General features: G+C 40.4%; 1 protein-coding gene across 1 annotated transcript in view; it reads left to right on the top strand.

Moving 5' to 3' along the window:
• The first annotated feature begins 9,660 nt into the window (after positions 1-9,660).
• The window catches only part of LOC117483750 (nuclear receptor coactivator 2-like), a 44,644-nt gene continuing 35,813 nt past the window's right edge, over positions 9,661-18,491 (top strand). Inside the window, 2 exon segments of the mRNA XM_034132099.1 lie at positions 9,661-9,752; positions 11,448-11,620. Coding sequence (XP_033987990.1) covers positions 9,661-9,752; positions 11,448-11,620 — 265 coding nt within the window.

Here is an 18,491-nt window from a genome sequence, read left to right as displayed (position 1 = left end):
AGTTGTGTCCCTAGTTGGCCGCTGTTGAATGTTGAATGTTGTAGCACATCACTTCAGCTGCTACACAGAGCATGATGAGATAGTGTCTCCGACTATAAACAAAGCCCCCCCCCCCCCACTTTTCAAATTCTTTCTCGGGCTGTACAAGCTTAACTGTGACTGCCTGACTGCTACACACAAGCATGTGGTTCAGTAGTTTTGTGCTGTTTTATAAAATACAGTCGCTCTGTGTTTGTTGTTAAGTTCCTCGGACTGATGAACACAGTGATGTAAGTGTTTGTTTTACTGCTAGTTTGACTTATGTTCAGTGTGTATTTGCAACACAAACATATAGTAGGTGTGTGTGTAACAATAACAAAACAATACAACCTACCTTTTTTTTATATTAGTGTAACTTGGAGTTACAATGAACAGCAGACAAACTACTAACTTCATGAGTTACCTTACATTAGCCCCTGTTAGCTAGCTATGCTATTGTTGTTAGCAAACGCATGTTAACTTAAACTGATGATTTAGCATAGCCATTGTTAGCTAGCTAATGCTTTTAGTAAAGAAATGTTAACCTAAGTTTTAGTGTGTGTGCTCATAACAATAACACTTAATATTTTTGATATAACTGTAAAAATATTACAGCAGGTTACAGCAAACATCTCCTACTAACCTAATGAGTTAGCTTAAATAAGCCACTATTAGCTAGCTATGCTACTGTTGTTAGCAAACACATGTTAACTTAAACTGAGGATTTAGCTTGGAATAGCCATTGTTAGCTAGCTAATGTTGTTATCCAAGAAACGTTAACTTATGATTGAATGATTACATAAAACATTTAACTTGTTTTCTCTGTGCTTATGTTAACATTTGTTTACTAATGTCATTAGCATAGCCAGCTAACATTAGCAAACTCATACTGTAGGGTTAGTACAAGTTATTTGCTGCGTGCTTAGTAACTATCTAAGTGAGTTATATCATTATATTAACGTAATAATGTTTACCTTAGCATATAGGCTCATGTTATTGATTTATATATCCTCTCAGTAAGCTACTTTATTAATTGACGATTAGCATGATAAAAAACGGTGCAATATAATTTGATTGCATATGTAAATATTATTTATTGATAAGTAGAGCAATAAACATTCGTGATTTTTCATTTGAACACACGTGATAAACCACATGATTTTCCACATTGGGTCCCGAGCCTGGAGCTCTGCTGCGGGACACTATTGAGTCTGACATGTGCTAATCAGTGTAGGGAAATTGGATTGGGTGTTTGTTTTTCACATCAAAGAGTATCGAGGATGTGTTTCTTTTCATGTGTGTGTGTGTGTACACTAATTGAGTTAGCATCTGGGCAGGCATGTTCAATGTTATTGATTCCGGTCTATAATGGATCTGGCTGTCACATTACAGTCATGAAGCTGCACATATAGAGCATCCTGCAAACAAGCCATCTATGTGCAGTCTTATATAAAATCTGTTTGTCTTTTGTTCAAGCCACTAACCTTTGGTGGTGAAAGTCATTGCGCTGGATAATGATTTTTGGGGATTTTCTCTTGATCCAGTTATTTTAAGTGGTGCTTTCTTGTTGTTTTGCAAGGTAATTATATACATGTTTTGGGTGATTTTAAACAAAAGTCCAATTTAGAGTCGTCATCCACACCATATGGATAATTTCTACTGAATTAAATCATGAAAACATGTTTTTATTTTGCTGTAGCTTCAACTAATGCTAGCAATTTTTGCAATTAAACAATGCTCATGTGACACTAAATCATTACCACTTTTAATTTAGCTGTTATTCAAATACCAATTAGTCTTTATTTGTTGAGGCGAGGACGGATGGGGGTTTGCTGGTTTGCCAATAAAGGCAATTGGTTTGCAGTAAGTGGGTCAAATGTGTACAGCTTGAGTTTTACGGCGACTCACTTCACAGCACACAGAAAGGCGTTTGCTTTCCATTCCAACATGCCGGTGTCAGGAGTCTCTGGAAGCTTTGACAGCAATTCAATTTAAAAAAAAGAACAACAGGCTGCCAGGTGGCGAGAGAGACGCCACTGCTTTGTTGTCTTGATGGCAGAATTTGGGATTTTAGGCACAAATTGGCCGATCATCACGCCCTGTTTCTGAACATTACAGTGGCATTAGAAGTTTCTCAAGAGAGTATAACTTCCAACTCATTGGTGTCATCCAAAATATTAGGTATCAGGTTCTCTGTTGTGTTTTAAACTTAAGTTGTATATACAGATAAAACTTCCACATATTGGAAATGTCTCTGTTTTGGGAGTAACTGCCAAATCATTATTGTAAGCTACGTTGGATTTAGACTTGATGAACATTTCAGAGGAATAACTTTGCACCATTTATTTTTTTATCTTAACTGAGGTGTTGAGTTGAGGAGATTTGAAACACTTCAAACATCTTAAGCCCCGGACACACCAAGCCGGCAGGCAATCGGCCAAAGGCTGTCGGTCAACTAAATCACTCTGATTGGCTGTTCAGCTTAGCGAATCAGTGCATGAGAAGCGAAACGGAAGTGAGGGACCCAAACAAACTATTAAGAAGGCAAATCTGAGATTTCATTTAACTCCAGCTCTCGACACAGGTTGGGGAAAGCCCCATGAGCTTCTCGCTGTAGAGTGAACATGGAACGCACACGCTATTTGTTGTTTGTTTATATCACGCAGTCTGTTCTTCTTCTCTCTGTGTATCACGCAGTCTGTCTTCCGGTTGTTGCCTCTTTTGAATGACGAATACACACTACCGCCGCCTGCTGGTAAGGAGAGTTATTGCCACTCACGCATGCGCAGTTCGTACGTGCTTCTTGGCCGTCGGTTGAAGTCTTTGTGGTGTGTTCCAGTGCGACTGTTGGCCAAGGAGACGCGAGGCGACGCAACAGTCGGGTCCGTCTGTGTGAGTTCTTTTGTCAGCTTGGTGTGTCCCTACCTTTAGGAGTTTTTCGGGTTCCCAAAAAAGCAACATGCACCTTATTCATTGAGTTGTACAACACTTAATGGCAAATACTTTAAATAATTGATTGTAAAACTGTGTCTGCTATCCAGTAATGACACCCCTTGTTGACACACTGTGACCAATACTAGATTTATTTACATGGGGTTTTGTTAGGGATGTTTTTTAGATGCTTGAAATGAATTGTTTGAGGTTTTGTGACTGAGCATGACTGTATAGGACTGTAATTTACCTGGAAAGGGTTCAATTATACTGTGAAGAAGGGAAAACCCCTGCATGTATTTTGCTCTAAACATCTCTTAAGCTTTTAAAGGGGTTGTAGTGTAACCAAACTCCAAAAGAACACATGGGAACATAACATGGAAGAAATACATTTTAGCTTTAAAAGAAGTGGGAAAAGAGAAATAATGAAAAAAGTCAATAATGAAATGATGCTAATAATGCTAATAACTTTTTAGTATTTTCGGTAAATGAAACTTTAAGACAACTGGCTGAAGGAGTAAGAAGCTGCAGGATGCAATTATTTGTATATTTATGCTGGACTTTACTGTCTGTTGGATGTTGTAGTGATGACTGTAGGAGACATTACCAGGGAAATGATATGTTATCTCATCTTTCGTGCCAATGAAACTCTATTTAAATGAAGGCAAGTAACCTGAACCTTACGTATAAAGAGCCTCAGGGTGTCAAACATAGTCATATTTCCATATATTTGTTCTGTGACGGTACACTTTGTTAAAATACACTTTTAAAAGATGTATTTACCTCAATGTAGAATAGATGTTTTTGTTTCTAGCGGTGAAACCAAGAGATACCAATAGCAGCTAGATCAACAGATACTTGTTGTCCCTAGTAACCAGTGTTAAGCCACCCACCATAAATTCAGTGGCTCAGAGCAGCATCAGTGTGGCACCAAAACAGCAGAGATGTACATAAAGAGATTGGACATATTGATGTGAACACACACACATAGACACACACACACACACACACACACACACACACACACACACACACACACACACACACACACACACACACACACACACACACACACACACACACACACACCAACCATATGATGCAAGCCCCTCAGATTGGGAGAAGCCAGGGGTCTTAATCCAGCTGCAGCAGGGTATTACATCTACTTTGTGTGTGGGTGTGTGCGTGTGGTGTGGGTGTGTGTGATGGGAGGGTTTGCTGGCCTTGACAGAAGCTTAGACGCCAAAGGAAAAATAGTCTTAATTTCTCTTATATACATTGCGTTGTTTTTTATGCTGCTGCAACGCAAACATTTCCCAAATTGGGATCAGTACTTCTTATATTGTCTGTCTGTCTGTCTGTCTGTCTATATACCTCTCAGTCACTTTCTGAAACCAACCACTGTCATGTTTACATCCTCCAGGTGATAAACATGATCATTTTGTTGGTTTGGACCACTCGTTTCCTATTATAGGAGTTGGACATACTTTATTAAAACAGGTGCACTAGCCTATAGCATAACGGCCATATATTGTCTCGTGGTTTTTCCATTGGTTACCAGACTTTTTGGCTTGTAACCCTATTAAAAACAAGGCGTGTCCACTTGTGACCTCATGTTTCTTATATACAGGCAGCCAATTCAGATTAGATTTATATATATATTTAGACTATAGCAACACTGCTGTAGGATAACAATCCTTAGTGTGCCTTACTTCATTTAGTCAGTGTAGTAATCCTTATGCTAATAGTCATCACAGCTTCCCAACGTTTTTGGAAGCTTTTTTGGGCCAGAGGTTAGTTGTGTAAAACTTGTGTTTATTCCAGCAGCTATCAAGGAATAAGACGTAGCAGTGTCACGCAGATGCCTATTCATTTATTTGTTATTATTGTTGTCCGTCTTGTTTTTAGAAAGTGTGTCAGGATGGATCCCTTGTCTTTTTATCTGGAACCTAAATCTACCTATGGGTATCAATAAACAACCTGAACATTTTAATTTATAAAATGACACCTCAAAGGGAAATGAGTTCAGAAATAAAAGGATGGTCTAATATGGTCGACCCCTTTTAAATACAAAGTGACTTACAATAACTGCAATCTACCATGAAGATACAATCTTAAAACAGCAGTAATCCTGTAAATGTATTACATTAAAAATACAAACAGACATTGTGAGTGCTTCATAACAGAAGGAGGAAGCTATTTTTTATTGATTTCATAATGAAAGAGACATATATTGTTTCTCATAATCACCTCTAAGACTGAAACAGAATAGAAACACACCTGTGAAACTACACCCTGTCACTATAGTGGTTTTTCAGGAAGTCCCAAACAAAGAGACAGAGGAGTGTTGGTTTCTATCTGAGTCTGTCCTCTCTATATCGATCCTGCTCTGTGTAATTCTTTGATGGCCGCTGCGACCCTCCCTCCTCTCAGATCCTAATTGTTTTCAAACGGCTTCACGTGGCTTCTCTCGTTGCATTAAAGCGAGCCGTGTGTCATCGTGTGTTTGTGAGCGAGGCCACATGTGGATCCACTTCTGTGTGTGTGTGTGTGTGTGTGTGTGTGTGTGTGTGTGTGTGTGTGTGTGTGTGTGTGTGTGTGTGTGTGTGTGTGTGTGTGTGTGTGTGTGTGTGTGTGTGTGTGTGTGTGTGTGTGTGTGTGTGTGTGTGTGTGGTGTGTGTGTGTGTGTGTGTGTGTGTGTGTGTGTGTGTGTGTGTGTGTGTGTGTGTGTGTGTGTGTGTGTGTGTGTGTGTGTGTGTGTGTGTGTGTGTGTGTGTGTGTGTGTGTGTGTGTGTGTGTGTGTGTGTGTGTGTGTGTGTGTGTGTGTGTGTGTGTGTGTGTGTGTGTGTGTGTGTGTGTGTGTGTGTGGAAGACAAACAAACACAACTCCTTCAAATCACTCTGAGGATCAGTGATTGATTTCTACTGGCTCCTATACCGTTTTCTACAAATATATACAAAATAACTTGAAAACTATTTGAAGAAACTATAATAACATATAATGGTTTTTACATTGAATATGATTGAAATAGAATTGAAATAAAATACAATATGTGCAGAATTGAAAAACTAAATAATAGTGTGCATTAATGTCATGCACAGGGTCTATGACAGTGTGTGAACATCGTGATCATAAAGAAGGGATGGACTGTAGAGAGCTTGTTTTTATATCTGTTGGGCTGCATAGAGGACTTTCTGTGTGCATTACCCCTCCATGACGCGTCACGTCTACTGACAAATATATGTATGATGCTCTGCACAATCAAACAGACGTGTACTTGTTGCTGTTGCACGTCATGGCAGCACTAGTGGTGAATTGTGAATGTCATGGCTATCATTTTTTGCAAGTTTCTCTCTGCACAAAGGTTTTGAAAGATACTGTAATGTTGCTGTAAGTAAAGGGTGATGATACATGTCGATAAAAAGGCAGCATTTGGCAAAAACCCCTCCTTTTTAGATCCTTCCCACCGTCACATCCACCGTCACATCTACTGACGAATATATACGTATCTGATCTTATTGCAATCAAACAGATGTGTACTTGTTGCTGTTGCACGTCATGGCAGCACTTGTGGTTGATATGGTTGATAGTGGCTATCAATCGTTGCAAGTGTCCCTCTGCACAACGGTTTTTAAAGATACCAAGAGTCGACAGACATTGCTATCACAACCAAACGGTGTGATAATGTTGCTGTAAGTAACTGGTGATGATAAATGTTCATAAAAAGGTTTGCAAAAAACCCTCCTTTTTCGATCCTTTATGACCTAATTGTCCATTTCTTTCTTCTTATCTTGCCTCCATCTCTCCTCTCCTCGTGTAATTAGGCCATATCCTCCTCCTCCTTCAGGCATTATTATTCAGAGCAACAGATGCCTCTCATCCCACTTTCTGTCGCCCCCCCATCCACACCCTTATTTTGCATCATTTGTCGACTTTACGTCTGTACGTTTGCACCACATAACCCATTGTGTTCCTATCCTCTGTTCTGCTTTATTTTCTCCTTTCCCCTTGCCCTTTTCCTCTCCATTATTCTACTTTTCCTCCCCTCTCTTTCATCTCCTTTCTCTCCTCTCTCCCTCCCTGTTGTTTCCCCTCTCCATTATCCCTCTTTCCTGCCTTCATCTGCTCAGTGTCAGCTGTTATGTAACAGTCAGGTGACGTGTTGGCCAGTGAAAGCTTTAAAGGCCTAGCGCCCTGCTAACACTGAGCTTCATTAGTGTGTGTGTGATTGTCTGCAAAAGTGAAGATTTGTCCCATTCTGCTTCAATTTGTAAATGTATTACAATATAATGTACCTTTTTTTTTAAAACCTCTATTTAATAAGGAGCTTAGTTGTAAAAATGATATAGTTTTTCTCATATCAGAGATAAGATCAGTGTGTGTTTGTCTACAAAAGTGAAGATTTGTCTTAAATGTGTAATCTTTTAAGATATAAGAAAGTCTTGTTGCTCTTTTTCTTTCTTAAACCTTTATTTAGTGTCAAACTAAGTGGAGAAAGTTAAAGTCATATCAGAAGAAAAATCTTACAAACGTTCAAAAAAGCATTTAAAATCAGCACGATTTGAGTAAATACTTACTATACAAGAGTATAAGACAATAGTATTGAGAGTGCACATATCTGCTTGTGTTGATTTCAGTCTAGTTTGAATACTTAAAGGGGACCTATCATGCAAAATGCACTTTTGTACGTCTTTTCTACATGAATATGTGTCCCCGGTGTTCCAGGGAACTCACCAAGTGTCAGAAAACACAACCCTCTCTATTTTCCTCCATACCCAAATCTCTAAAAAAGGGGCTGCAACGGATCTGATAAAAACTGATCCAGATTTGAACACTGTCCTGACGTCAGGACGGTGGCGCTACGGCTATTGGGCCAACTCCACCAATCAGGAGGAGACAGCCACGGCCATTGCCGTTCGAAAGCGCTGGAGACGCTGTAGAACATATGCCAGGCCTGTAGGTGGTGCTGTTCTCACAAAATCAGTCCTTTCAAAAACAGAGTTAAAAATTGTCAAATTGAGCAAAATGAGGCATGGCTAAAATGCATGATCTGTTTGGTATTTTGAAAAAAAAAAAGTATAAATATGCCTTACTGTATATAGGTATGGTCCTACACTATATTATTCAAATATAGCATGATAGGTCCACTTTAACATAATTGAATTTACATTTTGTTTTTACATTTGTATCCAAGAAGATAAAGGAAATGGATGAGTCAGTGAAACACCATCATACAAAAATGGCATAAAAATCATCTTAAAGAGTTCAAAACAATGCATTTAATTCACAATCCAACATCGATTGGGAAAAACTCCACAATAGAGGGAAGTCATGCGTATATACACTTTAAAGTTCACCAGATAATGGCAAAAAACTATGGCTAACATAAAAAACTGAGTCGTTGCAGGTTCTTTCAATGCTTAACATGGTTTCTTGTTGTCGTAAAAGCTAAGAACGAGACCTGCAAGGGATCAAATAAAACGACAGTGCTGATTGTTGTCGGGCCAAGAAGACGAGTTTATCACCAGTGTTTGGATGAAGGTCTAACAGCATGACCATATGGTGTGGCTTCTCCCTCCCAATGTTCCTCTTTCATTCCTAAATAACACTTTTAGATTAACATAATATAATATAATATATACACATTATTCCTTCTCTCCTTAATTGGCACGAATGTTCATGTGAATGCTTACATGAATTAGCCTTTTTAGTGCACTAATTATTGACACCTCCTGTATTCCCACTGGTCCTCCCACACGACATTACAATGCTGCTTTGTTGTCATGAGTCATGGTTTTGATGATGCCTCTTCACTCAGGTTGTGTACATTTGCAGCACATTAATTATAGTCTGTTAATAAAGCGCTGAGGAGCTGAGAGAAGGGTATCAGGGGTGAGCTTTTTAATTTACAAAATGCTCAGATGCACTCGTTCTGCGTGGAATTAATGCATCGCATAATGGCGTAGGCTTTACTGTTTTGCACATCAAAGAAGAGGCAGATTCAGACGCTTTATATGTTCAACAAAAGACTTTGACATCGTGGAAATTAAGCGTAAATTACCATATAAATAACCAAGTATTGTGGAAGTAATTTAGCCTTTAACTAACTGGTTTTGCATGTGGTTTAAAATGTGTAAAAAGCGTTACTTCTACTTTTTTAATAACTTTACAGCTTGTTGTTTCCACTTAGGCAACTATTAATTTCATTACTTACAGCATTAGTCATTTACATGATGAATTCCTTACACTTATATATATTTTTTATAATTCTAAATAAATGTGGTTTAGTATAGATACGTTTTGGCTAGACCTGTCATTATAGCAAGTTTTGTAGGACCTTATATTTGTCCCTGAAATAATTGCAAGAAATAATATAATTGTCATTTTAAGCCCATAATGTATCACTGATATAATGATCAGATAAAATGTAAATGTGTACTTTTAGGAAAATAAAACCATGCAACCAAAACAATAAATACAATTGTCTCAATTAACAAAACATTGCAGGTCCCTGAGTCTGATAATGGCAGGGAAATCATTCTGTAAACAAACACACATGTAAACACAATGGGTGATTATGGATGTCTGCAAAAATGCTCGAGGCCCTGTCCACATGTACAGAAAGTAAATAGCGCTATTATTGTATCAGGTGTTGTTCTGACTGTCTTTCTCTCCTCTTGTCTTTCTCCAGGTGCTGATATTGTCTGAAGATGAGTAGTGGGGGGGGAAACACCCCGGAGCCCTCCTCAGGGGGCGAGACTCTGAAGAGGAAGGACTGTCCGTCAGACCTGGTGGGGCCCAGGTGAGAAACTAAAACACCACCAAACATCCACACATGGCTTATTGCAATTCAATCAGGAGAGACAGTTTTGATGCAACGGTATATATTTATTACCGGGAATACACAGATGAATGTAATAGTGTTTGGCGATTAGACCCCGATGAAACCCCCCTCCCTGGGGTCTAGACACTGGTGGTGGAGGCATGAAGGGATTGATGGAGGTCGGTCTGAAGAGTAGTGGTTTGGAAGAAAGGAAGGTGGAAGGGGTGAGCTTCATTAGAATGAGTCCTAAACCAGGAAATGAGTCAGCATTTTACGCTTTTTGGGCATCCTTGTATCAAAGTCAACAGCTTTTTTTAAACGTATTTTTGGTTAAATGTATGAAATAAGGTCTGTGGTTGAGTTCTACCAAATAAAATACATTAGTAAATACTCCATTGGTGAATAAAGAAGTTATTACTCCTCGGTGGTTGCTACCAAGTGTCTAAATGAGACGACTAAACGTCATAACGCTGAACATTAGCCGCCTTTAGCTTAGCGGTGGTGGTGACGTGAAGTCATGTGACCAGGACGATACAATATGACATAATAAGCTTTATCTATCATGTATGACACTTGTTTAGAAAAGTTAAATAAATAAGAAGATACTTCTGTAATGGAAAGTAAAAAGAGGCAGAGAGAGAAAGGTTGGATGAAATTATTCTATGCCCTCGCAGCTCGGTGGAGAAAAATGCAGAGGCAGCATTTTTTAGGACGAGACTTTATAAAAATACAATCAGAAGTCGTTGAATGAGGATGTATGAAGGTTGTAGAGACGATGGACCGAGGCTTTAATGAGGACATGGGGAGGTTGTAGCTCAGGTTTTTTGAGGACGTTGACTTTAGAAAGTTAGAGTCAGGACGAAATACGCACTGGACAAAATTGAAGCAAAGTGGGAAGTTCAGGAAATATAAAAAAGCGTTTGGGATGTCCACAGATGTATTCAACATCAGGAAAACTTCATTTGTGTCACAACGAGGAAGACATCAATGGCAAAAAAATAATCATATAAAAGTGATATATCATATTACATACAAATATTCTACTTGAACTTATTTCATTATAGTTTTAACTCCCTGTTGACATGCTGTTGGGACAAAACGGTCTCCTAATTCGCGACGAATAAAGTATATTTAATCTAATCTAATCTAAAAATGTGTCTAATAAACATAGCAATGTTATAATATCATACATTTAGCTAATGCTGGCAAATCCAACTCAATAAAAAAAGGGTGGAAAACGGGAATTTCGAGCTTGTGCATGGCAAAAAATAGTTTTTCATTTAACACCTGTGATTCAAAAAAAAAACTTGTAAAAGGATTTTCTACTTTCATTTATTTCATTTAATATTTATAGTTTTAACTCCCTGTTGACAGGCTGTTGGGACAATACGGTCTCCTAATTTGGGATGAATAAAGTATATTTAATCTAATCTAATCTAATCTAAAAATGTGTCCATTAAACATAGCACTGTTAGGGTCATATAATATCATACATTTAGCTAATGCTGGCAAATCCAACTCAATAAAAAAAGGGTGCCAGCTTGTGCATGGCAGAAAAGAGGCTGGAGTTTCCTCATTTAACGACAGTGATCTACCAAGATAATCATCCTGCTTTTCTTCCTGTGTACGTTCATTTCTGGTGTTAATGTTGGCGATGTCTTTGTGTCCCTGCAGCCCTAAGAGGAGCACAGAGAAGAGGAACCGGGAGCAGGAGAACAAGTACATCGAGGAGCTGGCCGAGCTGATCTTCGCCAACATCAACGACATGGACGACTTCAACGTGAAGCCGGACAAATGTGCCATCCTCAAAGAGACGGTGAAGCAGATCCGGCAGATCAAGGAGCAAGGTGAGGAAAAACACTCCTTCACACTCCACACTGTGTCCTCTTCTAGAGTCCTTTGCTCTACTAAACTGAGAGAAAATATAGGGAATGAGAACTGCTTATCGTTCTGGGACAGTGCAGCCATATTTGGAGGAAAGCATCTATAGAGTGATGAGGTCTTGCATTGCACCCTCGACTAAAAGCAATGGGGTTTTTCCATAGGATTTTGGAATATTGCAAAAAATTCACTCTGTGGCAAACACACATTTATGATACTTGCACATATTGTTCAGCAGGATAAAAGCAACTGCCAGAAGTAAAAAAGCTAATGTTGGGCTATAAAGGAACTACAGCACGGTCACATGACCTCACGTCACCACCGCTAAGCTAAAGGAGGCTAATGTTGGGCTATAAAGGAACTACAGCACGGTCACATGACTTCACGTCACCACCGCTAAGCTAATGGCGGCTAATGTTGGGCTATAAAGGAACTACAGCACGGTCACATGACTTCACGTCACCACCGCTAAGCTAAAGGTGGCTAATGTTGGGCTATAAAGGAACTACAGCACGGTCACATGACTTCACGTCACCACCGCTAAGCTAAAGGAGGCTAATGTTGGGCTATAAAGGAACTACAGCACGGTCACATGACTTCACGTCATCACCGCTAAGCTAAAGGCGGCTAATGTTGGGCTATAAAGGAACTACAGCACGGTCACATGAATTCACGTCACCACCGCTAAGCTAAAGGTGGCTAATGTTGAGCTATAAAGGAACTACAGCACGGTCACATGACTTCACGTCACCACCGCTAAGCTAATGGCGGCTAATGTTGGGCTATAAAGGAACTACAGCACGGTCACATGACTTCACGTCACCACCGCTAAGCTAAAGGTGGCTAATGTTGGGCTATAAAGGAACTACAGCACGGTCACATGACTTCACGTCACCACCGCTAAGCTAAAGGAGGCTAATGTTGGGCTATAAAGGAACTACAGCACGGTCACATGACTTCACGTCATCACCGCTAAGCTAAAGGCGGCTAATGTTGGGCTATAAAGGAACTACAGCACGGTCACATGACTTCACGTCACCACCGCTAAGCTAATGGCGGCTAATGTTGGGCTATAAAGGAACTACAGCACGGTCACATGAATTCACGTCACCACCGCTAAGCTAAAGGTGGCTAATGTTGAGCTATAAAGGAACTACAGCACGGTCACATGACTTCACGTCACCACCGCTAAGCTAAAGGTGGCTAATGTTGAGCTATAAAGGAACTACAGCACGGTCACATGACTTCACGTCACCACCGCTAAGCTAAAGGTGGCTAATGTTGAGCTATAAAGGAACTACAGCACGGTCACATGACTTCACGTCACCACCGCTAAGCTAAAGGTGGCTAATGTTGAGCTATAAAGGAACTACAGCACGGTCACATGACTTCACGTCACCACCGCTAAGCTAATGGCGGCTAATGTTGGGCTATAAAGGAACTACAGCACGGTCACATGAATTCACGTCACCACCGCTAAGCTAAAGGTGGCTAATGTTGAGCTATAAAGGAACTACAGCACGGTCACATGACTTCACGTCACCACCGCTAAGCTAAAGGTGGCTAATGTTGGGCTATAAAGGAACTACAGCACGGTCACATGACTTCACGTCACCACCGCTAAGCTAAAGGTGGCTAATGTTGAGCTATAAAGGAACTACAGCACGGTCACATGACTTCACGTCACCACCGCTAAGCTAAAGGTGGCTAATGTTGAGCTATAAAGGAACTACAGCACGGTCACATGACTTCACGTCACCACCGCTAAGCTAAAGGTGGTTAATGTTGAGCTATAAAGGAACTACAGCACGGTCACATGACTTCACATCACCACCGCTAAGCTAAAGGTGGCTAATGTTGAGCTATAAAGGAACTACAGCACGGTCACATGACTTCACGTCCCCACCGCTAAGCTAAAGGCGGCTAATGTTGGGCTATAAAAGGAACTACAGCATGGTCAAATTACTTCACGTCACCACCGCTAAGCTAAAGGTGGCTAATGTTGGGCTATAAAGGAACTACAGCACGGTCACATGACTTCACGTCCCCACCGCTAAGCTAAAGGTGGCTAATGTTGGGCTATAAAGGAACTACAGCACGGTCACATGACTTCACGTCACCACCGCTAAGCTAAAGGTGGCTAATGTTGGGCTATAAAGGAACTACAGCACGGTCACATGACTTCACGTCACCACCGCTAAGCTAATGGCGGCTAATGTTGGGCTATAAAGGAACTACAGCACGGTCACATGACTTCACGTCACCACCGCTAAGCTAATGCCGGCTAATGTTGGGCTATAAAGGAACTACAGTACGGTCACATGACTTCACGTCCCCACCGCTAAGCTAAAGGAGGCTAATGTTGGGCTATAAAGGAACTACAGCACGGTCACATGACTTCACGTCCCCACCGCTAAGCTAAAGGAGGCTAATGTTGGGCTATAAAGGAACTACAGTACGGTCACATGACTTCACGTCCCCACCGCTAAGCTAAAGGTGGCTATTGTTGGCCGTGATGATGTTTAGTCGTCTAATTTTTTGTAAAGAACCGTTGTTATTTTGACACATCGCTGTAATGATTAGTCAACAGGTTGTATTTGTTAGTATATTTTCAAAGATGGCCGACTTGATGTGGATGTCGTCACATTCCCATTTGCTATATGGCTGTTTTTCAAGAAGCAGTCTGCTATGAATCTATTTTACAGAGCGGATAAAAGTTCAACTTCTAAGGAAAGTAACATCTAACATGTTTTTTTTTTTCTCCATTCTCACACTATTTCAAGATGAAAGAAAGTGTCTATTCATGTTCTCACAACCACAAACATGGAATTGACTGAGGAGAGAGTGTGGTTTCTATAATGTATTTATGAAGCTAAATGCTGCAATCCCATCAACTGAGATGATTAGATGATATGGGAAGAACTTTTCTGGGCTGTTCACACGTTATTTTTGAGGATGCGTGTGAACACAGCCTGATTTTACAGTGTGAAACAAATCAAAAAATGCAGCAGCTAAATGTGATGTCAGTCTGTCCCTGTCCTTCACTTTTCTTATCCTTTCTTTTACTCCCACAGACTTTTTCCATTGCTTTCATTTTCTACACTTTCCTTTCCTCACCTCTCCTCCATTTCTCCTTTGTCCTTCCTCAAACAAATCCTTAACTTTCCTGCCCACTCCTTTCCTTTCCTCCTTCTCCACTTGACTCTTTTTACCCTATTACCTTTTTCCTATCCATCTAAGATCCTTCCTTACACACACTAGTCCTTTCCTTTCCTCTTATCATTCAGTCTTTTTCTTTCTTCATATCAACATCCATCCTTTTCTCTAGTTTCCTTCAAAATCCTTTGTCTTTCACATTCTCCTACTCCTACTTTTACTATCCCACTTTCACCCTCCTACAATCCATCACATTCTCATCTCACATTTTCATCAAACATCCTCTCCTTCCTCTCTGCCTTTTCTTATTACCTTTTTCTTATCCATCTTAAATCCTTCCTTGACCACTTACTTATTTCCTCTCCTTTTAACTAACTTGTTCAACTCTCTTCTCCCCTCTTCCTCCGTCCTTATTCTTCAACAACATCACTCATTAACTTTCTTTCCTTTCCCTCACTTCTTTCTCCTTCTTCTCTCCTTCCTCTCCTTCCTCCCCTCTCCTCTTTTTGTTCCTGTGGTCAGCCGGTTGGTGTCCATGTGTTTGTGCCTGAAAACAACAGCTGAATAAGCACACACACACACACACACACACACACACACACACACACACACACACACACACACACACACACACACTCATAGAGAATACACAAGTCACACAGCTGTCCGCTCAAGCCGACAATTGCCTAGCAGCCTTAGTATTTGACAGATGAAGTTCTGTATTGTCGAACAAAGTGTGTGTGTGTGTGTGTGTGTGTGTGTGTGTGTGTGTGTGTGTGTGTGTGTGTGTGTGTGTGTGTGTGTGTGTGTGTGTGTGTGTGTGTGTGTGTGTGTGTGTGTGTGTGTGTGTGTGTGTGTGTGTGTGTGTGTGTGTGTGTGTGTGTGTGTGTGTGTGTGTGTGTGTGTGTGTGTGTGTGTGTGTGTGTGTGTGTGTGTGTGTGTGTGTGTGTGTGTGTGTGTGTGTGTGTGTGTGTGTGTGTGTGTGTGTGTGTGTGTGTGTGTGTGTGTGTGTGTGTGTGTGTGTGTGTGTGTGTGTGTGTGTGTGTGTGTGTGTGTGTGTGTGTGTGTGTGTGTGTGTGTGTGTGTGTGTGTGTGTGTGTGTGTGTGTGTCATATTAAACTGTTACATAAGCTTTGAAAGTAAAGGAACTAAATAAGTAGATTACAAAATAAAGCAGCGTACTCTTTGAGGGTTATACAACAGCAATAAAGGTTGACTGTTCTTCTTTCAACCCAACTTGTTGTGAAATTGTTGCAGCTGTGAACATATTGTACAGCGGACTTATTGTGAGGCCAAAAAAGAGGGTCAACAAGGGGTGGAAGAAGTACTCATGTCTTTGAATTAAGTAAAAGTATTAGTACCACAGTGTAGAAATACTCAGTTACAAGTAAAAGTCCTGCCTTCTTTCAGTAAAGGCACAAAAATACTACTTTATATACTTGTCATTCGGATTAATATATGTATTGTATTGCTTGTATAATTAGTAATGCATTGATGTGAACATCAGGGGACCTATCATGCAAAATGTACTTTTTGATGTCTTTTATACATAAATATGTATTGTTATGTCGGGGAACTCACGCAGCGTCAGCAAATAAAACCCTTTCTCTTTTCCTCCGTACCCAAATCTTTTAAAAACGGGGATACAACGAGCGGATACAGATTTGCTGCCGATATGACGTAATTTCAGATGCTGGACCCACAGAGAGTTGCTATCAGAAACAATGCCTTACGTGTTTTGGACGTAATATGGGGTGTTTCTCAATCTCGAGTAAAGCTGCTTCAGAGCCACTATTTCAAGCATACTACGTCATCGAGTGCCGCCGAAGTACTGTTCCAATCTCCAGCATACTTGGAAATCTACCGAGCCCGGCGTACTCCGTTTGGAGAAATATCGAGGCTGCACTCCGCGGTCTTAAAATCCCCACAATGCTTTGCGCACGGACCAATTTCCAAAATCTGTGGCGAAAAATGTAAGGCGGGGCCTCTCATATGACGCACACCTGCACACTTGCTAGCGTGTTCCACTCTTCGTTTTCCAAATGTCAGGAAGTATTCTTGACTCGCTTCTGAAGCAAGATGCTCGGCAGACATGTGCTACCAAGCAAGCGTACTCGCGATTGAGAAACACCCAGTGTCTGTGTTTACATTAGCAAGCCTCGCTAACACTCAGAGCTAACCTGTACTGGAGAGAACATGTGTTTAAAAAGCAGGAAATAAAAAAAGGAACTCACCTTGTGATAAACCTGCAAGAGAAAAAGCATTTGAGCTCCATACTGTTTCAGAAATAATCCTTGATGTGGTTTAGAACAGGATGGCGTTTTATCACAGCAGAATTTAACTTTATCTCCGGTAGAATTCTGAGCAGACATTAGCTCCGCCTCCTCTTTTTTTTTTTTTAAGATAAGGACCCAAAATCCGCGTTTCTCTAAACAGGGCTGGAATAGAGGGATATGAGGGATTTCTAAAATGCATGATCTGTTTGTATTTTGAGCAAAACACATCATAGACTTGTTTTTATATATTTTAATATATCCGAGACTCATAATACATGCCTAAAAATAGCATGATACGTGCACTTTAAGTTAAAGTACTTCAAAATTGTACTTAAGTAAAACGTTCTTCCAACACTGGGGTATAAGATGATATGGGACCTTTTACCTCCTTTGTTTCAATGGGCTGGAAACAGTGTCATATTTATTGATTTAAATAAATAAAAGCGCACTGTGCCTTTAACGGCTGCAGTGACTCTGCACAGCTCGGTCCTGCAGGAATGTGAGCTATGTGTCCTAATGGGGCCATGGGAGGCTTAGAGGAGGAGAGGGGGGTCTCTAATGTGGACATACAGCTCATATACTGGAACATACATTTGTATTTCAACATGTATATGTTATACTTTCTTAAAGATCTCCTATCACGCTATTTTTAGGCATATATTATGGGTCTCGGATATATACAAATATATAAAAAAACATGTCTATGTGTTTTGCTCAAAATACCAAACAGATCATGCATTTTAGACATCCCTCATATCCCTCTGTTTCAGCTGTTAGAGAAACGCTGATTCGGGGTCCTTAGCGTGAAAAAAAAGAAGAGGAGGCGGAGCTAATGCCTGCTTAGAATTCTACGAGATGCAACTAAATGCTGCAGTGATTAAATACCATCATGTTCCAAACACATCAAGGATTATTTCTGAAACAGTATGGAGCTCAAATGTTTATTTTCTTGTGAGTTCCTTTTTTTATTTCCTGATTTTTTTTACACATACTCTCTCCAGTACAGGTTAGCTCTGAGTGTTAGCGATCCTTGCTAATGTAAACAAAGACCACATTACGTCCAAAACACGTTGCGCATTTCTATACCTACCTACCTACCTACCTAGCTACCTACCTACCTACCTACCTACCTAGCTACCTACCTACCTACCTACCTACCTACCTACCTAGCTACCTACCTACCTACCTACCTACCTACCTACCTACCTACCTACCTAACTACCTACCTACCTACCTACCTACCTACCTATCATGTTATTTGTAATTGACTATAGTTACTTTTTCGTTGTATCCTGATTACTTCGTCTTTTTACATGTAATCCGTTCACACTGCATCACATTCTAGGTGCTCAACCCTCCGCACAATGATGGAGGAGGTGAAGTTATAGGAGTGTGTGAGAGAAGC

This window comes from Trematomus bernacchii, unplaced genomic scaffold, assembly GCF_902827165.1.
Source record: "Trematomus bernacchii unplaced genomic scaffold, fTreBer1.1, whole genome shotgun sequence".
In the NCBI taxonomy this organism is placed as follows: Eukaryota; Metazoa; Chordata; class Actinopteri; order Perciformes; family Nototheniidae; genus Trematomus; species Trematomus bernacchii.
This window is presented reverse-complemented; position numbering and strand designations above follow the sequence as displayed.